Raw genomic sequence first — 25734 nt, forward strand, 5'->3', positions numbered from 1 at the left:
CATTGGAGGTTCATGAGCTGCAGTGAGATGATTTGTGAAAAGCTTGCAGGACATGCAAGTATATTTCTGCTACTTGCCCCTGCACTTGATTCATATTTTTTTCCTCGCCACTGATGATGGAGACTGAGGACATTTTGACCAGGGCCAGATTATCAAGAAAGTTAACAAGACCCTGCCTGGAGGCTATGATTCTCATATTGCACCACTGGCTTTGACAATGAAACTGTAAAGATGGTTTCAGAATATGAATTTATGTATGTGCTCTGATTTGTAGTACAAATACAATTTCAAGTCATCTGCCAAGAACCACAGTGATTTTCATGTCATCCATGGAGAAAGGGGGGGCATTTAAGAACAGTCGCCTTAACTGTTCCTCATTCGGAAAGTGGTCCAGTTCCCTGATCATTGTGGTAAATGCATGCTTCGTTCAGAGGAAGCCAAGAATATTAGCTTTCTTTTAATAAAGACCATATTTTTGTTGCTGTTTAATTCTTACCATTTCAAGGGACTACGGAGGATGTTATTTGGAAGCACATATCAAGTCTTCAGCTATGAATGGAAAAGAGCATATTTCAGATTCCACGAGCCTTATACTGATTTGGCCTACGCACTGGAGACAGATAAGGTAATAATACCTGGCAGCCATTTTTATACTGGTAATCGTGCAGCATGGATCAGACCAATCCCAGCCCAGTCATGTACTCCCTGGATGTTCAAGGGCAAAATCACAATCTATCTGCTTCAGTTGACCCCTGTCTAAAGTGGCTATTGGTGTTGCCTCCTTTGCAGGATGGTGATAATGTAAGTGGATTGTAAACCCCTTTCCTTATCAAGGGAGTTATACCAGGTCAGTGGCGTAGCATGGGTTGTCAGCACCCGGGGCAAGGCAAGTAATTTGCGCCCCCTAACCCGTGGATTTGCGCCCCCTAACCCTAACCCCCAGATGTTGCGCCCGGTGCGGCCGGGCCCCCCTGCACCCCCCACGCTACGCCACTGTACCAGGTATCAAACAGAAGTGACATAGAGCTGGTTTACACAGCAGCATATGACTTGCCCTCAACCTCCACTTGCCTAAAACAGCTATATGCTCTGAAAGTTGCCATAGTAGGCCCCAACCTAGCCTTAATACAGCTGCCCTGCTGTATTAAGCCCAGTCCTTGGTCTCTTGTAGGCATTGCAGGAAAGGGGGAGGGATGCCCGACACATTTTAATCACACAACATACTTGAATTATACCACAACAATCAGTAGCAGCCAGTGTGTGTCACAAGGTGGGGCTGCCCTCCTGGCAGCAGCGTTGTTGCTGCTTACCTGGACAGGGCTGAGCCAAGGTGCTAGCAAGGTTGGGGTGGCGTGGTTGCATGGATAGGACTGCCGCGACTGATCTGGCCCTGACCATGGGTCGGCAAACTAAGGTCCGTGGGCTGGATCAGGCCCAATTGCCTTATAAATCCAGCCCGCGAATGGTCTGGGATTGCCCCATGGATTGTCAGCACGTGGATTGCCAGTGGGCACATTCTGTCCCTCTCCCTCACACGGCAGAAGCTCCTCCTCCTCCCTTCCTCCTCCTGGCTTCTCCCCACCCTGCCTAGAGGAGGAAGGGGGCTGGGCTTTGTTGGTGCCAGCCCTTCCCCAGAGCCCTTTTGTGAGCCACTCACCTTTGTCAGGCTGCATTTTAATATTTTAATGTTGTATTTTAATCTTGTTTTTTAAGTTGTATTTCAATCAATTGTTTTTATATCGGGTGTTAGCCACCCTGACCCCGGTTTTGGCTGGGGAGGGCGGGGTATAAATATATTGTTGTTGTTGTTGTTGTTGTTGTTGTTGTTGCTTGCAAAACACAGGAGCCAGGGTTGGCTGAGCGCCCGTCTCAAGTGGCCACCATTTAAAGCAGAGCCTATTCGGAACCCTTTCACGCACTGCTCATCATCCCTCGTTCATATTCCCCCCCCCAAAAAAAAATATAGTCTGGCCCCCAACAAGGTCTGAGGGACAGTGGACCGGCCCTCTGCTGAAAAAGTTTGAGGACCCCTGGCCCTGACCTTGCCATTGCTCTGCCTCCGTCTTGTCTAGATGAACAGCAGTGATATAGGCGTTGGGAGGGTCACCCGATCACACGTGTCACTATTGGCATGAGTAAATGTATGTCGTAATTTACACAGCACTTAAAAGATAAAGGTAAAGGTACCCCTGACCATTAGATCCAGTCGCGGACGACTCTAGGGTTGCGGTGCTCATCTCGCTCTATAGGCCGAGGAAGCTGGCGTTTGTCCGCAGACAGCTTCCAGGTCATGTGGCCAGCATGACTAAGCCGCTTCTGGTGAACCAGAGCAGCGCACGGAAATGCCATGTATCTTCCCGCCGGAGCGATACCTATTTATCTACTTGCACTTTGACGTGCTTTCAAACTGCTAGGTGGGCAGGAGCAAGGACCGAGCAACGGGAGCTCACCCCGTCGCACGGATTTGAACCACCGACCTTCTGATCAGCAAGCCCTAGGCTCTGTGGTTTAGACCACAGCGCCACCCGCTTACGCTGTGTAAATGCTTTCTTTCAGGGAGGAGCAGTAGCTGTTCAGATGGCTGTTCAAGTGAACATCATTAAATACTTGTTGTTTGTACAAAATAAAGAAGAAAATATGCGCCTACAAAGGTAAGGATGGGCCGGAGAGATATTTGCTTAAGCTGCATGGGTTTTAGGGCTCCAGAAGGTGGGTTCCCAGACCACCTCCCATATGTGGCCCAGTGAATCTAGCTGTAGATTCCCAGTGCCTCCCAATGCTTGAAAGCCAAGGAGCTGTTTTGTAGTCTTTCACAGGGAGATACTGTGGAACGCAAGCTGGTGTTGGATTCCAACTCCTGTCAGCCCCAGCCAACATGGTCAGTGCTCAGGGATCATGGCAGCTGTACTCAGCGGTGCAGCTGGGAATTTTTTATTCCATGGACTTATACCCTTACAGGGTAAGGGGTCTCTAGATCAGGCTTCCTGAACCTTGGCCCTCCAGATGTTTTGAGACTACAGTTCCCATCATCCGCGACCACTGGTCCTGCTAGCTAGGGATCATGGGAGTTGTAGGCCAAAAACATCTGGAGGGCCAGGGTTGAGGAAGCCTGCTCTAGATGGTCACGTGTATTACGTCGGCTGTGAAGCCCTACATAAAAATACAGTGGTACCTCGGGTTAAGTACTTAATTTGTTCCGGAGGTCTGTACTTAACCTGAAACTGTTCTTAACCTGAAGCACCACTTTAGCTAATGGGGCCTCCTGCTGCTGCCGTGCCACTGGAGCACAATTTCTGTTCTCATCCTGAAGCAAAGTTCTTAACCTGAAGCACTATTTCCGGGTTAGCGGAGTCTGTAACCTGAAGCGTATGTAACCTGAAGCGTATGTAACCCGAGGTACCACTGTAAAACAACAATGGTGCCGCACCTCTGTGAGTTGTTGCAGGAGGCTCCACCAATAATTAGCATTAAACTGGAGAGCATACTTCTCTTCTCAGTGTGCAGATGTAAAACAGAAGCTCCAAGAGGGAGACATGGGTTGGATGAGAAACCCAAAAGAAGCACTGGAGAATGGAGAGACGCAGAACGCCTCTGCGTTCCCAATAGTGGGAAAGGAGAGCTGAAAATAATGCAAATATATTTCACACCTGGCAACCAATGCACCCATTGGATTTCAGATAGTACATGGGTAGACGAGTTGAAAAAACCCAGGACACAAATTTTCACATCCCTCTAGTGGTTATATGGTGGATCATTTACCAGATGTAATGTATTCAGTGTTAACTCTGGAAGTGAATACTCGATTCTGACCAAATTAAGCCTCCTGATGTATATTTTGCTCCATCAAATGGGGTCTGCTTTTGCTGCCCTGATGGTAAGCACATTTACTTAGGATTAAGCAGCCTTGTCTTGTAGAAAAGGATAATATACGTTCAAAGTAAAAATAAATAAAATGAGCATCTATAGCAGGCATCAGCAAACGCTGGCCCTCCAGATGTTTGGGACTACAATTCCCATCATCCCTAACTAACAGGACCAGTGGTCAGGGAAGATGGGAATTATAGTTCCAAACATCTGGAGGGCCAGAGTTTGCCCATGTAAATCTATAGCTGTGTAAATGCCTGGCTGCCCCACTGTTGACTTACAAAAAGTAAGGATGCTACAGTGATGAGTGTCAGCCCTGGTGGGCCCTAGCATGGCATAGCTGTCAAGCATTCCTTATTTGGCGGGACAGTCCCTTATCCCAGCGCCATGTCCCGCTGCTGTCCCTTATTGATTATGTCCCTTAAATAAGCTACTGAAGGTAATGGGGCCCTTTCTATGTCCAGCTGTCCTTTGTCAACAACAAATTGTTGCTGGGGTTTTTTGTGTTGAATATATGCTATATGGTAATTTATGGACCTAATAGGTATCTAAAGCCATTTGCACGCAACAAAATATGTATTTTATCGAAGTAATTGTTGATCCCTTATTTTGGCTGCTGATCCCTTATTTTCGAGGCTGCTGGTCCCTTATTTTCAAATCCGCAAGTTGACAGCTATGTAGCATGGCTGTGCCCAGGTGTGAATGCCTTGGACTGTTTGCTACTGCATTTGTCACCTGGCACTCTCTGGGTGGTCATTGGGGTGGAATCCTGCACTGCAATGGCCTGGGTTTAGCCCTGTGATCCAGCCCTAGCTGCACCATTGTCAACAATGTCTTGGGGCTGACAGTTTTCCTGTTCCTGAACTATGGATTGCTAGCGACGCTCTCTCACACAGTCTCTTTTTTCTATCTGTCTTTGCAGTTTATGTGAAATAAGCCAAAAAGAACAAGAAAAGGCTCTTGCAGCAGCCTTGGCTGATATTCTGTGGGTAGCAGGAGAAGCTCAGAAAGCTACTGTCTGCCTTGTCACCAGTGATACTTATTTTACTCCCAGTATAGACTACAAAGCGGATCACTTTACTGAAAGAGTAAGTAAGAGAAGCTATGCTTTAAAAGACACAATATTTGCAAGGGGGAATTGTTGGGTTTGATTCTAAAAACTAAGAAACAGAAAAACCCCAGAAACACGAGGACTGTTGTATGTTGTGGTACAAACAACAAGCACATAAAGACCCACTTCGCAGCCAGAGACTGGCTGAGATGTGCTGGCCAAGAAAAACCAAAAGCATTGTGTGAATCGAGGTGCTATAATTCTTTCTTTTATTAGACGCCATAAAGAGAACCAAGGAACTCCGAACACAGAGAAAATAAGTTAAATTTAGCATACTTTATTGAGCTATCCTATGTGTGCAGTTAAATATCTTGAGGCCTGACCAGATGTTTCAGTGAAAGTAGATCAATAGAGTAGTATTTGGGATGGGTGCCACATGTAATGTGATCAAACTGGTCTGTAACACATTTGTCTGTGTGTGGAATCTCTGGGACAAAGATTTTCATATTCAAATCTCCCAAGCAGGCACAAGGTAAAACAGGTTTTGATGTATAGCTCAATGAAAATGTTGGCTCTGGGCTCATCCAGAGGACCTATTTATTGAGCATTCATCCAGATTTGCTTACACAAAGCTTATGCAGCTGAAATTCTACTCAGTCTTTACTGAGCATTTGTTAGTATTTGTTTGCAGGGAGATTATACAACAATGAGAATTCCTCCGGCATTCACCCTGACTTGGCTTCAGGGTATTCATATGTCTTCCTGTTTATCATTTATTCATTCCAAACTTCTCAGTGCATTTCCCTGTTACTTTCCTAACCACGAAAAGATTTTTTTTTTCATTGTGCTTGGGCAACAGAGCACTTCTATTGTGAAAATCTAAATTTCCCAGAATGCACCCGAATCCCTCCTATAATATGGCACCCCTAGAATGTGGCAACTGTAGAAAAGGCAAATTAGGAAAGGATTTTTTTTAATGCAACTACCAGCATTGTCATGCCTTTCTAGAAATCTATGGACCTACCACAATCGAAATCCTGTGTACGGTTCTGGTTGCCACATCCTAAAGAGAATATTGTGGGTCTGCAAGAGTGGAGGAAGGGGAAACCAGCTGGTACCCATTGGGACTGGTAGGTCAGAGGGCAGGGCAACAGGTAAAAGCAGAGCAAACAGCTGATTATTGGTTTTGTCCCCATCCTCCTCCCTGTTGATTAAGGAGGAAGAAGCTTGAAATATACTCGGAGTCGAGAGTGGATTTCATGCTCTTTATTCACCTCATAGTGGTGAGGAGGAATGGAAGTTCCCCCAGAATGTCTGCTTTATATACATTATTTACACAATGGGCCTCACGTGATTGGCTAATTCCAGAATTCTCCTGTAGGCCAATCAGGTTGCGGATTTACTTCCACCTGGAGCTGGATTGGGTGGCTCCTGTGGACCAATCAGACTGCTGCATTCTGAATCCTATTGTTCTAGGACCAATCAGACTGCTGCATTCTGAATCCTATTGTTCTAGGACCAATCAAACTGCTGCATTTTGGATCCTATTCAACTCAGTACATAACAATAGGAAGTGTCTGGATTGGCTACTGGTATGGAGGCAGAGAGGTGCAGGCTGGCTAAGAGCAAGCTGAAGATGGAGGGGCAGTGTGCCATTTGCCCTGCTAGACCAACCTGCACTAGGGAAAGCCGACATTATTAGGGGACTGAAGCAACTCTTTGAGGAAGTATGATGGCTAGGGCATGAGTAAGAATGGAGAAAGTAAAAAGGGGGAAAGCTCCCTCTCTCAAGATACCAGACTCTGGAGTTATCCAATGAAGCTGAACAATGGGAGATTCAGCAGACACAAAAGGAAGTACTGGCACCAAATTCGCTACCAGATGTAATGAACATCCATTTGGAACACCAGGGCTCTCCTTCTGTCATCCACCCCTCCTTCCCAACTTGCTGTAATTATTTGGAGCTCCAAGGCAGTCAGGGGAGGAGAAGAGAGGACAGGACCTGGGAGGGGACAGGCAGCAGAAGTAAGGACTGCCTTGTCTCCTGCCACATTGGTATGTTTAATATTTCCCAGCTTTGAATATGGCTGCCTTGACCCTTATTCCTCCATCCAGCCATCCCTGCACCCCGCTCTATCTCTGGATGGCACTAGAAGGTCCAAGAGAACTCAGGTGCAGATACACGCAGGTACTGCCTGGTTCTAATGCTTCATTATCTCTGTTCAGTAGGGACGCAGGTGGCGCTGTAGGTAAAAGCCTCAGCGCCTAGGGCTTGCCGATCGAAAGGTCGGCGGTTCGAATCCCCGCGGTGGGGTGCGCTCCCGTTGTTCGGTCCCAGCGCCTGCCAACCTAGCAGTTCGAAAGCACTCCCGGGTGCAAGTAGATAAATAGGGACCGCTTACTAGCGGGAAGGTAAACGGCATTTCCATGTGCGGCTCTGGCTCGCCAGAGCAGCGATGTCACGCTGGCCACGTGACCCGGAAGTGTCTCCGGACTGCGCTGGCCCCCGCCCTCTTGAGTGAGATGGGCGCACAACCCTAGAGTCTGTCAAGACTGGCCCGTACGGGCAGGGGTACCTTTACCTTTACCTATCTCTGTGCAGTAAGGGAGCTGGAGAGCACAGAGCCTTGGCTGAAAGCGAAGCAGTCAGAGTCGTCTTCACAGAGCTCATGTATATGGAAAAATCTGTTCAGGACAAAATTAAATTTAGGCTAAACTGTGCTCTTGGGTAATAGAGATGAATGATGTGATTACTGCACCACCTGACCAGTTTTCCAAAATTTTATTCCTGTGTTGATGGAATTCTTAATGATCATTTTGCAGGTTCAGCTGTTTGACTTTTTTGAGAAGGAAACAGCTCAGCAGTTCCTCTGCGATCACATACACTGTGTAAGTTCGGGGGGGGGCGGTATGCAGCATCTTTACAAATGTGTACTGGTGGCCAAGTTTTATGTGGCTTTTAACAGTACCTACAGGTGGAACTGCACACATGCCAGTTTGCTCATACCTTAGTGCAGCACTGTGTTCAATGGGGATTATTTCATTTCATTTTTTCATTTCACTTTTAATTTGTATACCATCTTTCTATTTCACAACACCCAAGCCGTTTTTCAAGCTGAAGAAACAAGGAATGTACACCTTATAACAATCTAATGCAATACAAAAATGTGATAATAAAACATAACTTTAAAAGCATAACTTTAAAATCAGCTCAGTCACCACAGATAGGTACAGCAGGTGGGACCTGCAACAAACTGTTACAGCGTGGAGTGCTGCTGTTTAGGAAGCCAGTCGATGTCAGTACGCCTTTCAACCGATGTGCAGCGACTGGGCTCAATAACTGGTTCTGCTCCGACTGGGCTAGGTGACTGGGGCACTTTCAGAGACCTTCCAATCCTGGAAAGGAGGTCCCAGTGCCCTGGACCCACAAATGTGCATTGTGAGCACCAGACTCATGCAGAGTATAAATAACGTGGAAGCTAGCTGTGAAGCATAACTCCTTTTATTTCTAATAGCTGCTACAAACTAATGAACTACTGGCTTGCATGAGTGTTACATCTAGTCACTCAGCCAATGCGGTCTTGACTATGCTACCACTCAGTGGATTTGTAACTGGCTGACTGACCGGACCCAAAGGGTGCTCATCAATGGTTCCTCTTCATCCTGGAGAAGAGTGACTAGTGGGGTGCCACAGGGTTCTGTCTTGGGCCCGGTCTTATTCAACATCTTTATCAACGACTTGGATGATGGACTCAAGGGCATCCTGATCAAATTTGCAGATGACACCAAACTGGGAGGGGTAGCTAACACCCCAGAAGACAGGATCACACTTCAAAACGACCTTGACAGATTAGAGAACTGGGCCAAAACAAACAAGATGAATTTTAACAGGGAGAAATGTAAAGTATTGCACTTGGGCAAAAAAAATGAGAGGCACAAATACAAGATGGGTGACACCTGGCTTGAGAGCAGTACATGTGAAAAGGATCTAGGAGTCTTGGTTGACCACAAACTTAACATGAGCCAACAGTGTGACGCGGCAGCTAAAAAAGCCAATGCAATTCTGGGCTGCATCAATAGGAGTATAGCATCTAGATCAAGGGAAGTTATAGTGCCACTGTATTCTGCTCTGGTCAGACCTCACCTGGAGTACTGTGTCCAGTTCTGGGCACCACAGTTCAAGAAGGACACTGACAAACTAGAACGTGTACAGAGGAGGGCAACCAAAATGGTCAAAGGCCTGGAAACAATGCCTTATGAGGATCGGCTAAGGGAGCTGGGCATGTTTAGCCTGGAGAAGAGGAGGTTAAGGGGTGATATGATAGCCATGTTCAAATATATAAAAGGATGTCACATAGAGGAGGGAGAAAGGTTGTTTTCTGCTGCTCCAGAGAAGCGGACACGGAGCAATGGATACAAACTACAAGAAAGAAGATTCCACCTAAACATTAGGAAGAACTTCCTGACAGTAAGAGCTGTTCGACAGTGGAATTTGCTGCCAAGGAGTGTGGTGGAGTCTCCTTCTTTGGAGGTCTTTAAGCAGAGGCTTGACAACCATATGTCAGGAGTGCTCTGATGGTGTTTCCTGCTTGGCAGGGGGTTGGACTCGATGACCCTTGTGGTCTCTTCCAACTCTATGATTCTATGATTCTATGATTCTATGATCTAGTCACTACATAGATAAGACTCTCTCCACACACAGAGTTAGGCAATCAGTCAGGAGTAGAAGAGCAGTTTACACCCCCTCCTTTCTCAAAACATCAGATTAGGAGATTCTGTCAATGGGAGGGGTAAAAATATCAACAGTCCCTCCCTTCTATTCCCCCTGTTTTCTGTTCTCTTTCCTGCAATTTCAGCCAGCATTCCGTGGCCATTGAGCATGCTCAGTCCTTATTGGGGTGGGGCTTTTTTTCTTTTGCCTGTACATATTATCTGGACTGGGGTTCTGCACTTGGGTCCCCCCCCCCCCTTTGCCTGTACATATTTTCTGCACTGAAAATCCTTGGGGGTTCCTCAAACACAGAAACCTAGAAAGCTGCCTTATCCTGTGTCAGACCATTGCTCCATCTAGTTCAGTATTGTCTACACTGATTGGCAGCAGCCCTCCAGGGTTCCAAGCAGGAGTCTTTTTCCCAGCCCTGCCTGGAGATCCTGGGGTTTGAACCCGGGAGCTTCTGCATGCAACACAGGTGCTCGCCCACTAAGCTATGGCCCCTTCCCAGCTGATGTCTTTCTTTTGTGTGTGGGTGGTGCTATTCTGGCTAAATAAGCAACAGCACTCACAGCCTGAACACCAGAAATCAAGGGGAGGCTCTGAAGATGTGTGTCAACATGAACCTGAGCAGTGGTGGACTTTGGTAACATGGGGCTTGAGCAAAGACAAAATCCCCACCCCACCCCAGTTCTTATTTCCATAATAATTCATTTTGGTACAGTTGTTTTTTATGGATCTTCTCAGTAGCTACCTGTATAAATAGGGTGTTGTTGTTGTTGTTGTTATGCACACCCTCGGCTTGGTACCCTGTGTGAAGAAACTACCTGCACTGCCCTGAATCTGATGCTGACCTAAGTAACATTCATCCTTCTCTTCTAACCAGCTGAACTGTGAAGGAAGTCATGGAGTGATTCTATTTCTGTACAGCTTGCTTTTCTCAAGGACATTTGAAAGGTAACAAAAATGTTCCCCTGCTTTATCAATACCTAGATTTAAATTAAGCAATAAGTCACTGCGTCATCCTTTCTTTCTTCTTATCTTTTTTAATTTAAGAATAGTTTATTTGCCACAGCATATATTTCAAACATTCTCATAACCTTAAAAACCATAAAATAACAAGTCATATGCTCCAACCTCATTAAAAGGAAGGGATACATTATATCTGCAACAATTTGAAAGGTTCAAATGTATACTTCAAGTATTCCAAACTATGTTACCCACCCCAAAAACTACTCCCCCATGTGCCTCACTAACTGTGTGTTCAATAAAATTGGTCTCTTGCTACCTGCAATTTCCATGTTAGCTCTTCCAACAAAGCTGTCTGCCAGACCGCTTCATACCACTTATCCATGATCAACAGTTGCAATGTTTTTCATGTTCTGACTATGGTCGTTCTCGCCGCAGTCAATAACTAGGTTATAAGATCTTTATTTCTAATTCTTGGCGAGTCCTGACTGTACAAATTAAGCAGTCAGTCCTGGGGACATAGGAACTGTCTGCCTTGTAATCAAAGACATCTCTGCAAAGATATTTTCCCAGAATTTTTCTATTTTTGAACACTCCCACCACGTATGTCTGTTTGTTCCAAGAGTGGGACACCCTCTCCAACACATAGGGGAGCTGTTGGGTTTTATATGTTAGACTTCTAGGTGTTAAATACCAGCAATATGCAATCTTGAGGACTCTTTCTCTTGTCATTGCCGAAATAATTTATACAGGGCTTTGATCAACAGCCCATTCCATGCCTCTACCTCAATTTCTAAATCCCAATTTGATTCCCACCATTCTCTCATATTATTCTGGGGAGGGAAATATGCCTCTATAGTTGATATATACAGGGATGATATTAATTCTTTCATTGCTATATTTTCTTCTACTATTATTTTTTTGTATGTGGTTATTAATAATCTCCCCATTAAGTTGTTCTTTAAGTTATTATCATTATGGCAGATACCAGCAGGCAACTGCCCTCGCTGTGCAGGCGATGTCAGCAAAGCAGCTTCTTGGACACTAGTTTCTAAGATTTCCTGTGCTAAGGATCTACAGTTCCCAAGTCCCTGATCCCAGGGATGGAGGAAGGGGGCGGGGGCAAACAGTCCGCCCACCACATCCCCCTCAGCTGTAGGGTGTCTGAGTGGGAGGAGGCAGGCAGACTCCTCGGAGGCCTTGTGGGGCGTCCTGCCCTGGCTCGCCCCACCCCACGGGCAACTGGCTCTGCCCCCATGGGCAGTTGGACCTACCCTTGGGTGCAGGGTGCGTGCACCACTCCTGGTGCCCAATCGGCTTGCTCCGCCACTGGCTGATCCATGCCGCTATTAAGTGTCCCGCTATTAAGTGGAACCTTGGTTTTCAAACGTAATCCATTCCAGAAGACCGTTCGACTTCTGAAATGTTCGGAAACTGAAGCATGTATTTCCTGAAGCATTTACTTACAGAAAACTCAATACGGAAGCCGTGTGGCACGTTTGGGTTCCAAAAAGCATTTGAAAACCGAAGCAGTTATTTCTGGGTTTTGGGCGTTCGAAAACTGAAACATTCAACTTCCAAGACTTTCGAAAACTGAGGTTCCACTATACTATACGCGGTTGCTGCATCTCCTCTGCAGGCAGATGTGCTGTTACATTCACTTCTAAGTCCTTCAGCTCCTGCCGTGACTTGGCATAGGAGTTTGTGGGTGAATCAGTGCAGCATATTCTGCAAAATAAGGGTCTCAAGCAAGCAGTGATTCTATTGCCCTATGTGGTGAACCCAGTTCCCAATCCTCAGGCTTCCTCATTGAAAGCCAGGCTGATGTTGTGACCATACCTGCTTCGTTGTAACGTGCCCCCCCACTGAATCAGAGGTGTTGCTTGCCAGAGCGGACTGGAGTGTGCATGGGTTGTTTCATATTTTGATGGATAGTTCCTTATGTGGGGTGGTATTGTGGATAATGGGTTCTCATGAAGACTCCTTAGATTGAAAATCAGTTGGGTATGTTGTAGGAATTTTGAACTCTGCAGAAATCTTTAAAAGACTAAATTCCAAATGTTCGAGCCTTTCTGTGATCCCTTGTTGCTCTTCCATTGGGTGGTCTTTAAAAGAGCCTTTCAGATTCTCCTCCTGGCCGCAGTTGTCTTTGGTTAAACCTTCTGATTCCGGCCAGCTGATCAAATCTCTGAGGAGGGTTTGCTTGAGCTATTTCAAATTCTCATTATTGGTGTCCTGTTGTTGTTGTTGTGATGGCCGGTTGCTTTAGGGCTAGCTAATAATGGCGATATAGTCACATTTTTAAAAACTCATGTTGGACAAACTCCCTTAGCAGTCAAGATGGGCTTGGCACGTTGTAACATTGTCGGGATTCTGGGACTCCTGAAAGATAGTAAAACTTTCTGTGTTTGTTGGGGAAGATCAGGGACTCCACATTAACCAGGTCTATATAACCGGCTTGCTCTCCTAATAAAGACCTCGTGTGTCTTTTAGCTGATCAAAATGTAGACCAAGGCAGGAATGTGTCTTTATAGGTGCATGTCATAAGGCTGACTTTGTTTGCTTGCAGTACTAAATGTTGCTGCTCTTTCATTTCACTGCCAGACTTCTGGCTTGAGTTCTCTCGAGGTTTGGGACTCATTTTTTGGTTTATCTCTTTAGCTCATGGGTAGTTAGAGAGAATAGGTACATACCTTTGAAATCCTGTGACTTCTTGAGTCGGATCTCCCCGCTGAGTGTCCTCATGACCTTACCAATCAAAATGTCCATTTTGGAATGTAGTAAATTCAGCGTTTGACAAATAAAATCAATTGTTTTAGCTGTCATTAAAATCAGCTCAGCCAGGTTCTCTGGGCTCGTCTCACCCTTTTGGGGTTCTGAATTTGCCTCATTACAATTGCTGTTGGGCTCCCCAATAATGCTAATTGGATCTTCATGTACTTCAGCTTGTACCACAAAGCGGTTATGAAGGGGGGACTTGTGCAGACTGTTTAGCTGCTGGGGGTGAATAGTCCTCAGTTTCTCTAAAACGTTTGCTGGGCCCCATGAGGATCCTTCCCACCAGTTAGTGCACCAGACTGGTATAACAGAGGGTGAGATTGATTGCTTGTGAAATGGGGACCACTTATAAATGCCATCTCCAACTCCTCAAAATATTTCATCAACAGTGTCTCCAAAAAAAATTACACATCATTTGGGAAGACAGGCAAAGCTAATGCCAGTGTACTGGAAGAAGCAAAGATCACCAGTGTTGAAACAATGATTCTTCAACATTAACTTCGTTGGACTGGTCACGTTGTTTGGATGCCTGATTATCGTCTTCCAGAGCAATTACTCTTCTGAACTTAAAAATGGAAAGCATAATGCTGGTGGTCAACAAAAGAGGTTTAAAGACTCTCTCAAGGCAAATCTTTAAAAATGTAGTATAAACTCCAACAACTGGGAATTACTGGCCTGCGAGCGCTCCAGTTGGAGAACAGCCTTTACCAAAGTTGTCATGGACTTTGAAGACACGCAAAGTCAGGACAAAAAGGGAGAAGCATGCTAAGAGGAAGGAACGCTTGGCAAACCCTCACCATGATCAACTCCCGCCCGAAAACCTATGTCTCCACTGTGGAAGGATGTGTAGACCCAGAATTGCCTCCACAGTCACAGACTCACTGTTAAAACCGTGTTGATGGGAGACAATCTTACTCGGCTACGAGGGATCGCAGAAGAAGAAGAAGAAGAAGAAGAAGAAGAAGAAGAAGAAGAAGAAGAAGAAGAAGAACAGAGGGTGACTGGAAATTACAGAGCAGCCAGCTTAATAAAGCATAGCGTTACTCTTGCAACATTATTGTTGTGTTTGAGTGGGCTGAACCTCCTGCAATGTCTTATCAGCATTAGTAGTTGAAGCTAAAGCTGCTTGGTTGGCTGGGGTGTGTTTTGACTACTGACGGCTTTATCGTCAAAGAATGCTGAATAAATTCCTTTTGACAGCCAAGGCTAGGGAGGCCTAAACTTTGGACAACTGTAAGTCTGAGTATAGACTGAGTGTAAGCTCCCCCCTCTGGATTATTCTGCAGTTACCATCTTCAGTTCAACTAATTATTACCTTATTTAGCTTATGTAGGTAGCAACTTAAAATTTTAAAGAGGTTTTCTCACCGCTGCTGTATTGCAGTTGCCATCTTTGTAGTGTTACTTTTTAAAAAATATTTTGTCACCAGCGGCAGGGCAGCTGGACCCTTACAAGGCTGGACTGGATGAATCCCAAGCAGGAATTAAGATTGCTGGAAAAAATATCAAAAACCTCAGATATGCTGATGACACAACCTTGATGGCAGAAAGTGAGGAGGAATTAAAGAACCTTTTATTGAGGGTGAAAGAGGAGAGCGCAAAATATGGGCTGAAGCTCAACATCAAAAAAACGAAGATCATGGCCACTGGGCCCATCACCTCCTGGCAAATAGAAGGGGAAGAAATGGAGGCAGTGAGAGATTTTACTTTCTTGGGTTCCATGATCACTGCAGATGGTGACAGCAGTCACAAAATTAAAAGACGCCTGCTTCTTGGGAGAAAAGCAATGACAAACCTAGACAGCATCTTAAAAAGCAGAGACATCACCTTGGCGACAAAGGTCTGTATAGTTAAAGCTATGGTTTTCCCAGTAGTGATGTATGGAAGTGAGAGCTGGACCATAAAGAAGGCTGATTGCCAAAGAATTGATGCTTTTGAATTATGGTGCTGGAGGGGACTCTTGAGAGTCCCATGGACTGTAAGAAGATCACACCTATCCATTCTTAAGGAAATAAGCCCTGAGTGCTCACTAGAAAGACAGATCCTGAAGCTGAGGCTCCAATACTTTGGGCACCTCATGAGAAGAGAAGACTCCCCGGAAAAGACCCTGATATTGGGAAAGACTGAGGGCACAAGGAGAAGGGGACGACAGAGGACGAGTTGGTTGGACAGTGTTCTCGAAGCTACGAACATGAGTTTGACCAAACTGCAGGAGGCAGTGGAAGACAGGAGTGCCTGGCGTGCTCTGGTCCATGGGGTCACAAAGAGTTGGACACAACTAAACGGTTCAACAACAACAACAACAACCAGAGCATAAAGTTTTAGAACGAAATTGGTGTAAGGCTCAAAACTTAAGGAGAAAGCATGGGGTGGTTCAAAGCTACAAAGTGAACATTTTTTACAAAGCCTTATTTCTGGAGGAGATATTAGAAGTTAATAGGATTGGGACGCAATGGAGGGAAGACTGATGGAACTGAGAGATATAAGCTTGTTCATTTTGTGACCAGGCATGTTCAATCTACTGCAGGGAGTTGGATTCGATGACTCTTTGGGTCCCTTCCAACTCTACAACTCTACAATTGATATTTCTGTGCAACTCGCAAGCATTTGATCTGTCATTCTTACTGTGCAGCATACCCATGCAAGCTTTCATTTGGCAGTGGTTTTGGGGGGACTGCGTACAAAATCATGCATACTCAAGAGGATCTGCTTTAATAGTACTGGATATGATGTTGACCTCAACTCTTGGAAAAGCAAAGTGTCCCTGCGTGCCTTCTTTCTTGTTTTCTTCTGTCAGGCAGGGTGGAGACTAGCAAACAGACGGGCTGGTGCTGCCCACACCATTTAATTGAAAGTCCAAATTGGCCTATGGGCCCTGAAAAAGATTTGTGGCCTCTGCTCTAACCACTACACCACACTGCCCTCCCTGCCCTCCCACAACAGCTGGGTATAGCATATTCAAATGCATCCCTGTAGTCATCCTGGGATAGTTCAGTTGGTAGAGCATGAGGCTCTTAATCGCTGGATCATGGGTTCGTGCTCCATGTTGGGTGAAAGATTCCTGCATTGCAGGGGGTTGGACTAGATGACCCCTTGTAGCCCCTTCCAACTCTACAATTCTATCATTCTATGATCCCTGCTCTTCCATCCCTGAGACTGTAAGGCTGTATCCAAAGTTGTCCAAGCGGGTGGAAAACTCATGTAGGGTATCTCCCCCACCCCCACCTCAAAAAGCCTCTCCAGATTTTCAGGGGAACGTACAAAACGTTTGGGCTGGTGTCTTACGGGGCTGCGGCGGGAGAGGGGGATCCACCTGAAATCGGAGTCTGGCGTTCTGTTAGCAAAATTCTGGCAAGCAGGTTGACAGTGAAGAGTGACTCACGGCACCGAGCAACAATAGGGAACGCTAATTTTGTCTTTGTGCTTTGGTTGGGTAGGCTGCAAAAAGACCTTGACTGTACCACAACTCATCTGTTGCAATGCAGGCTTGGAAGCTTCATCTGCAGACAAGTAGGTGTATCGGGGAGGGGGCAGCTGTGGCTCGTGGGGGTATGTGGGTGTAAGCTGCCGTGTTCTCCCAGCAGTGGCATCGTGCTCGTTGAGCCCCACAGAGGGAGGCTGTGGTGGGGCGGTCAGGGTGGCAGCGGTCCTGTGAGGCTGCCACTGCTGCTAACCCAGGGCTCTGCTTTTTTTTTTTTTTTTTTTTTTAGAAAATCTTTATTAATTTTCACATAGACAAATATACACAAGTTACATAACATATAAAACAGAAAATGATACAAATGAATAGAAACGATGAAATAAGAAAAGATAAAGAAACAAACATAAACAAAAACGATATACTACACTTACATGACAGATTAAAATGTATAACTTCCAATAATTCTCATTATACTACTTATATTATCTGTATTCCTTGCACAGATTCATATTATTTTTTTGTGTATATATATATATAATCCACTATTATATTTCATGTAATTCTTGGTTAACAGTATCACATTTCTGCAAGTATCTTATTGTTCGTACAATACGTTTTTAAAAATTCTTTGAATATTTTCCATTCCCTATAAACCTTCTGGTTTGACACTCCTCTAATTTTCCCAGTCAACTTTGCTAGTTGCAGGTATTCTATCATAAGAATTTGCCACTCTGTAATTGTTGGTAAGATTTCGTTCTTCCAATTTCTTGCCACTATTATTCTGGCTCTGCTAACCTTGCCACTGTCACTGTGGGAATGCCACGGGCTGCATCTCCCTGCACGAGGCATCACTACTGGACTTTATTTTCCTTAAGTAATGTTGTGGAGGCTGCGTGCCACCCCCAGTCTCTGCCTAGCAGCAGAGGTGGAGCTAGCTGCTCTGGCACCCAGAGCAGCGTGACCTGGGGGCGGGGCTAGTGTCCCAGGGGGTGGGGCAAGAATCCCAGGGGTGTGCCGCCCACGGCGAGCGCCCCAGGGGGCGGCTGCAATGTCACCCCCCCCCAAGGATGACACCCGGGGCAGACTGCATCCACCGCACCCACCTTGCTCTGCCTCTGTCTATCAGTAGCAATATTCCAGGGGGTTCCAGGCACTTACCCAGGGTTCTGTTTCTGTTGGGGAAATCAAAGCACAATGGAAGCTAGTGTCCTTAAGACAGGCATCCCCAACCTGCGTCCCTCCAGATGTTTTGGCCTACAACTCCCATGATCCCTAGCTAACAGGACCAGTGGTCAGGGATGATGGGAACTGTAGTCTAAAACATCTGGAGGGCTGGGGGTGCCTGCTTTAAGATACCGTATTTTTCGCTCTTTAAGACGCACCAGACCACAAGACGCACCTAATTTTTGGAGGAGGAAAACAAGAAAAAATATATTCTGAATCTCAGAAGCCAGAACAACAAGAGGGATCGCTGCACAGCGAAAGCAGAAATCCCTCTTGCTTTTCTGGCTTCTGGGATAGCTGCGAGCCTTCATTCACTCCATAAGACGCACAAACATTTCCCCTAACATTTTAAGGAGGGGAAAAGTGAGTCTTATAGAGCAAAAAATACGGTATATGGTTTATTGTATACCTGCTTACACCTTCAATGGAGGGAGTGCAGAACATTCCGACTAAACATCGGGAAGAACTTTCCAAAAGTAAGAGCTGTTCCACAGTGGAACCATCTCCTTTGGGAGTTTGTGGGCTCTCCTTCATTGGAGGTTTTTAAGCAGAGGTTGGATGGCCACCTGTCATGGATGCTTTAGCTGAGATTTCTGAAATGCAGGGAGTTCTGCTAGAAGACCATTGGGGGGGTCCCTTCCAGCTCTACCATTCTATGTTTCTATTATTATATCCCAAGAGTGTCTCCCTTTGCCTCTCCTTCCCAGAATGGCTCAGTTGGTAGAGCATGAGATTATTAACCTTAGGGTCACGGGTTCGAATCCCACGTTAGGCAAAAAGTTTCCTGCATGGCAGGAGGTTGGAGCAGATGACCCTCATGGTCCCTTCCAACTCTGCAATTCTATGATTGCTGAACACTGAGGAACAAGCCGCTCTTGAGGTCAGCTTCTGATTCCCCACCTGAAAGCATGATCTGGGTCGTTTTCTCCTTTAGGCCGTTCTGAACATCATCTTAACAGGCAGAGCTTGTCCACACGTGTTTAATGGGTTCCAGAAACTTGAGGCGGAAGGCAGTGTGCAAAAGCAGCTGCATGGCGTCTTGTCCCGCAGTGAGGTGGGCTATTTACACTGGAGCAAGGAAGAAGTGGAACATTACAGATTCCCACAGGTAAGGTAAACATGCAAATCGGTGCATAGGTCTTTTCGGTGCAGGTAAGCATTTGAGCTACAGGACCAAACTACACGTAACATTAGCAATGTGTTTGAAGGAGCATGCTTTACCTGGGCTCCTTTGGGAGGAAGGGAGGGATATAACACATAAGGATATGTTTGGGTCCCAGTGTGGTGTAGTGGTTAGAGAGTCGAGCTAGGACCTGGCATGTAAGGTTTTTGTGTGTTGCAAATTCCTAGCAGCCAGTCGTTTTCTGTTATCAGCTGGACCATGCTCTTATTTTTATTTGATGCCTAAATGGGAGGAAGTTTTTTGAAACAGATGAAGATGTTGGTTTTGTTTGGGGGCTCTGTGTTTTCTTTTTAATGCCTTGCCGCACCATGAGACTGTGAATGAACTATGCCCTCCCCTCCCTAGGTTGGCAGCATGCTGAAAACTCCTAAATTGCCTGTTTGGTTGTGCAACATCAGTGGAACATACAGCGTCCTTTTCAGCACTAACAGGCTGCTCTTGTCCGACTGGAAAATGGAACACCTCTTTGATTTGTATTTTTATAATGGACAGCCCTCGCAGAAGACAACGGTGCATCTAACAGTAGGTAGGCACTTACCTTTACTGAAAGAGAACTTTTCAAATGAACACTCCTGACATCTCTTCAATTTTATATGTCCATCAATGCCTTTCCCCCCCACAAGTGATACTCAAATCCATTTTGGTGTGTTTTCCATGGATCAAATATATATCTATATTTAACAAAAAAAAAGTTCTGTGGCCTTGCCTGCACCTTCTGAGTTTTAAACTGGCATACATTTGCATCCTGTGCTCCATTAACAATACATTCTAAACTAACATGTGCTTTAGATAAGCAAACCTTATGAAAACACCCATACAAGCAACAGTAAACAGCACAATAAGAGAGAGGGGCAACTCTGAGAGCAGATCTGAAAGGAGACTCCAGCAATTAGGAAAGAGGAGAAGTACGTCCCTGGGGGAAATTCTGAAAGCATTCTCAGTAGGGGAGAAAATACCCCCAATCGTTTTTTAAGCTGTATAATCCATTAAGAGCCCAGTTCTTCTTCTTCTTCTTCTTTTTACTAAGCACTCAGTGACCATTGAATGTCAAGAAAGCCTCTATGTTTTTAAGATGTTTTATCACTTGTGGTTTGCCACCCTGGGCTCCTTTGGGAGGAAGGGAGGGCTATAACACATAAAGATATGTTTTGAGTCCCAGTATGGTGTAGTGGTTAGAGAGTCAAGCGAGGACCTGGTATGTAGGGTTTTTGTGTGTTTTTTTAAGCTGCAGGCCCTGATCCAGATTGGGTCTGTGGAACAGGGAAAGTGGAGTATAACCCTTTCCTCCTGCATCATTCCCCCCAAAAAGCCAACTTTGGGCAAGTTGCCCTTATTTTGAGGCTGTGTTTTTAACACCATTGTGTCCTAGAAAGAAAGATACAGGAGCATATGGGGCCTGATCCACAGGACGCTGCCATATATCAGTAATGTCTACACTGGAACGCAGGTGGCGCTGTGGTCTAAACCACAGAGCCTAGGGCTTGCCGATCGGAAGGTCGGCGGTTCAAATCCCCGCCACGGGGTGAGCTCCCGTTGCTCGGTCCCAGCTCCTGCCCACCTAGCAGTTCAAAAGCACGTCAAAGTGCAAGTAAATAAATAGGTACCATTCCAGCTGGAAGGTAAACGGCGTTTCCGTACACTGCTCTGGTTCACCAGAAGTGGCTTAGTCATGCTGGCCACATGACCTGGAAAAACTGTCTGCGGACAAACGTCGGCTCCCTCGGCCAGTAAAGCGAGATGAACACTGCAATCCCAGAGTCGTTTGCGACTGGACTCAACTGTCAGGGGTCCTTTACCTTTTTTAATGTCTACACTGACTGGCAGTGGGTCTCAGGGTTTCAGGCAGGAGTCTTTTCCAGTCCTGTGTGGAAACTCCAGGACTTGCATTTGGGGGCTTTTGAATGCAGTGCATGTCCTCTGCTAACTGACCTAAAGGCAGACAGCTGAAGCACAGGAGAGGCTGAGAGGCGTGAGAAACACCAATGCCAGAAGCTTCCATTTTGCACGAAACAGCACACACACAAGCTTCTTTTCTTTTTTCCTTTCAGACACCCATTCTCATCACTGGGAGGAAAATCACCGTGAGGAGGACGGCGATGCAGAAAAGCGATTCCCTTCTGTGGAGATGGCCATCCGAACAAAGTGGGAGGGTGCTGCTATCAATTGGAACGGCGTGGTCCCCTTCTTCTGAAGATTACGGGTGCGGGCACAGAGCTGGTCCCCAGGCTCTCTTGCACGGATCCTGCTGCCCAGGCCTGGAGGAGAAAGAAAGGAAACTGCTACCAATGGACAGCTCAATGGGCCTGCCAGTTTGGACTTCCAATCTGCATTCGGTAAATAAATTAGCTGTGCTTATGGGATAAGCAAAAGACAAACTGTGCAACAGAGAGAGAACACTGCAAGCTAAACACAGAACTGAGATAAAATCGGAGTATAGCAAGACAGTTTTACACACACACACACACACACACACACACACACTGCTGTGAACTTTTACTTCTCCCACCAGCCGGGCCTCATGGAAGGGTGCTGCCTGTCATGGAAATATAATTGGTGTGAAATGACTGAGGACCTAAAGTCAATTAGGAACGTTGGAAGCGACAGAATGAAGTCATGACCCCACCGTTTCATATCTTCATGATGATTTCTCCCTGTTGTTGAAAATTATTACTGTTTCTGTTGTTGAATTTTTCTGCTGCCAGGATGCACAGTCTGTAGCGTACAGAAGTCCCAGCCCAGAGTTCTTTGAGTCAGAATGTCTGCAGTCCGTTCCTAAGAAGCATATACATTTGGAATTCAATTTAATTAAGTGGCAATTACTGTGGCTGAGCATGGGTGAAAGGGCACTTTAAACATGACACATATGTGAATCAACATAGAGAGAGTGATGAGGTTTAACAGATCATGTGAGTCTAGCAGTTCAACATGTGCTTTGAAAGGGGGGAAATTACTTTTTTTAAACTTTTGGAGGAAAGGGAGGTGATTCAGTGGATTTGACACAGGAGGAAAAATGGATAGGATAATTTAGGCAAAAAAAGATAGAGGTGTCCTTTTTCCTACATCAAATAAAATCTAAGTAGCTAAAAGCTTGGATACAAATGTTTTTTAAAAAAAGAAAAAGGTTTGTGAGAAACTTGCAAGAGAAACATAATACAAATTAAGGGTGTGTCTAAGCAGTATTTAAAACAATTTGCACACATGGAGGAAACTGAATAGCAAACCTTTTAAAGAAGTAAAAAGAACTTAAATTGTTTTGTAAACTAGGGCAGAAAATCAGTAGTGGCTTTGAAAATCGCTAGATATGTTTTTCCCCTTCTGACCTCAATATATAACAAGGGCACTGTAAAAATAAATGTTGAAATATATATTTTTTAAAAAATTAAAAATGTCCAGTAGCACCTTAGAGACCAACTAAGTTTGTTCTTGGTATAAGCTTTTGTGTGTGCATGTACACGAAAGCTTATACCAAGAACAAACTTAGTTGGTCTCTAAGGTGCTACTGGACAATTCTTTTTATTTTTTAATATATTTTGACAGTGTCAGACCAACACGGCTATCTAACTGAATGTAAAAATAAAGTATTGGTAATCTACTATCAGGAAATAATAATGGAAAATTTGGCATTACTGGGTGCCTAAGAAAATTAACTGAAAAGACCGAGATGGCATTTGTACTTTGCTTGATCACGGCAGCTGAAATAAATGTAACCTAACTCTAGACAAAGTTGTGTGCAACTAAAGCATGATTAATTAATAAGTATGTAAAACTTGATGACTTACGGATGTGTAAGAAACGGTAGATAACCTAATTTGTTGAAAATTGGTCATTCTTTATAGCACATAATTATATCATTGCCAAGCTTTTGGCTTCCTGCTGCTTCTTTTTCCAACTTAGTTGTATTGATAGAATAATGTTGAATATGGCTCTGCTTGAAACAGAGGGAAAGATGCAATATAGAATCCTGCCACCCAGTTGTATTCCTCTCCTCCCTGCATCGGTCTATGAAATCTATACCGCCACAACCGGAGAGCAGGTGCGCCCCATTGAGTTGCTTGCAAGGCAAATACGATTCAAGCAAGCTACGTAATGTATGGTGTTACACAGTGGCAAGTCACCCACAAGGTGGCGCTCAGAACTGCAAACTTTTATCATTCAAGTCAACAACAGCAAACAAACCAAGGGCGCTCAGGTGTTGTTGATTCGGCTTAATCCATACAGCGAGATATCCACTCCCAACTGTTTTTGGTGTGGCATTGTTTCTGGGAGCACGGCATGGTTTAATAATAATAATAATAATAATTTATATTTATACCCTGCCCTCCCCGGCCAGAGCTGGGCTCAGGGTGGCTAACACCAATAAAAGTTCAGTAAAAACATAATAAGAAAAAAGAAAAAGAAAAAAAACACAATTTAAAATACAGGTAAAATGCAATTTAAAATGCAGCCTCATTTTAAAAGTCAAAACCATAAGAAAAGGGAAACATAATGGACAGACTGAGTCCAAACCAAAGGCCAGACGGAACAGCTCTGTCTTGCAGGCCCGCCCTGCGGAAAGATGTCAAGTCCCACAGGGCCCTAGTCTCTTGTAACAGAGCGTTCCACCAAGTCGTGGCCAGTACTGAAAAGGCCCTGGCCCTAGTTGAGACCAACCTAAACCACCTTGCGACTTGGGAACGCCAAAATGTTGTTATTTGTGGACCTTAAGGTCCTCAGCAGGGCATATCAGGAGAGGCGGTCCTGTAGGTACATGGGTCCTAGGCCGCATAGAGCTTTAAAGGTCAAAACCAGCACCTTAAACCTGACCCTGTACTCCACTGGGAGCCAGTGCAGTTGGTAAAGCACTGGATGAATGTGATCCCATGGCAAGGACCCCATAAGGAGCCTCACCACAGCATTCTGCACCCTCTGGAGTTTCTGGGTCAGCTTCAAGGGCAGCCCCACGTAGTTACAATAATCAAGCCTGGAGGTGACTATCGCATGGATCACTGTGGCCAGATCAGGGTGAGAAAGGTAAGGAGCCAACTGCTTAATACGGCAGAGATGGGAAAATGCCATATGCTGTGTTCAAGCAAATCAGGAGGAAAGTTCAGTCTGGATGGTGAATATTAGAAGCATAGAACTGTAGAGTTGGAAGAGACCCTGAGGATTGAGTCCAACCTCCTGCAATGCTGGATTATACAGCTGTCCCTTATGGGTTTTGAACCTGCAACCTTGGCATTATTATCAGCACCATGTTGTAACCCACTTATACCCCGGGAGGCACATTCCCTCGAGACAGATGTCAACAACAATTTATCCATCTAAACCAATATTGTCCATTCTGACCAGCAGAGGTTCTCCAGGGTCTCAGATAATGGGCTTTCTTGTCAGCGCCTACCCAATAATTGTAGCTGGAGATGTCAGGCTCTGAATGTGGGATGTTCTGTGTAGGAAGCATCTATGACACATACACCCTCCTCCCAAAAATCATAAGGATTGCGGACTATGGGATTGTTATGGTAATTTAGATGTAGTAAAGATAACTGAGGGACCCGGGTGGTGCTGTGGGATAAACCACAGAGCCTAGGGCTTGATGATCAGAAGGTCGGTAGTTCAAATCCCCGCGACGGGGTGAGCTCCCATTGCTCGGTCCCTGCTCCTGCCAACCTAGCAGTTTGAAAGCACATCAAAGTGCAAGTACATAAATAGGTAAACGGGAAGGTAAACAGCGTTTCCATGCGCTGCTCTGGTTCGCCAGAAGCGGCTTAGTCATGCTGGCCACATGACCCGGAAGCTATACGCCAGCGTCCTCGGCCAATAAAGCGAGATGAGCGCCGCAACCCCAGAGTCGTCCACGACTGGACCTAATGGTCAGGGCATTATCTTTACCTTTAAAGATAACAGAGCAAACTTTAATAGACAAAAGCAAGAATATTACAAAGCTGCAGCATCCTCCAAACTTATTTATTGTGAAGTGTTTGGTGGGGGTGTCACATTAACTATGTGGCCAAACGGAACACTTTCCAGCAACATCTTCCCTTTCTTTTTCGTGCAAACTTGGAAAATGTTTTGCGGATCATTCAGGTCCCAGTTTGACAGCTGTGCGTTTTTGCCCACATGTGAATTCCCAGGTGGCATTTCGAAAGGCACTCTGTATTCCCTGAAGACCACGGTGTGGCAAGAAGAGATAAACAGAAGCAGGTGCAGATTTTGCAAGTTGCCACTTTTCCATCACTGGATCCTGTGTATGCGATAATACAATTAGCTACACAGGGTCCTCCTACCTTATACTGAACCAGACCTTTGGTCAATGTAGCTCAGTCTCCTCTTCACTAACATAGCAGCTGCCCAAAGTTTCAGGCAGGAGTCCATCCCAGCTCTGCCTGGAAACGCCATGGATTGTATCTCAGGCCTTCTGCATGCAAAGCAAGTGATCTGCCAGTGAATCATAAAAACAACCACAGTAACATAGACTTGGAAGGGACGCGGGTGGCGCTGTGGGTTAAACCACAGAGCCTAAGACTTGCCGATCAGAAGGTCGGCGGTTCAAATCCC

General features: G+C 45.4%; 1 protein-coding gene across 1 annotated transcript in view; it reads left to right on the forward strand.

The window, feature by feature from the left end:
* Positions 1–23016, forward strand: part of MINDY4B (MINDY family member 4B) — a 31906-nt gene extending 8890 nt beyond the window's left edge. The window contains exons 4-13 of the mRNA XM_083442858.1: positions 506–625; positions 2557–2651; positions 4787–4952; positions 7739–7804; positions 10513–10583; positions 16810–16882; positions 18952–19125; positions 19546–19726; positions 21249–22554; positions 22780–23016. Coding sequence (XP_083298984.1) covers positions 506–625; positions 2557–2651; positions 4787–4952; positions 7739–7804; positions 10513–10583; positions 16810–16882; positions 18952–19125; positions 19546–19726; positions 21249–21391 — 1089 coding nt within the window. The 3' untranslated portion in view covers positions 21392–22554; positions 22780–23016. The remainder of the gene's footprint in view (positions 1–505; positions 626–2556; positions 2652–4786; positions 4953–7738; positions 7805–10512; positions 10584–16809; positions 16883–18951; positions 19126–19545; positions 19727–21248; positions 22555–22779) is intronic.
* The last annotated feature ends 2718 nt before the right edge of the window (positions 23017–25734 follow it).

This window comes from Podarcis tiliguerta (assembly GCF_965153285.1).
Source record: "Podarcis tiliguerta genome assembly, chromosome: 5".
Lineage (NCBI taxonomy): Eukaryota > Metazoa > Chordata > Lepidosauria > Squamata > Lacertidae > Podarcis > Podarcis tiliguerta.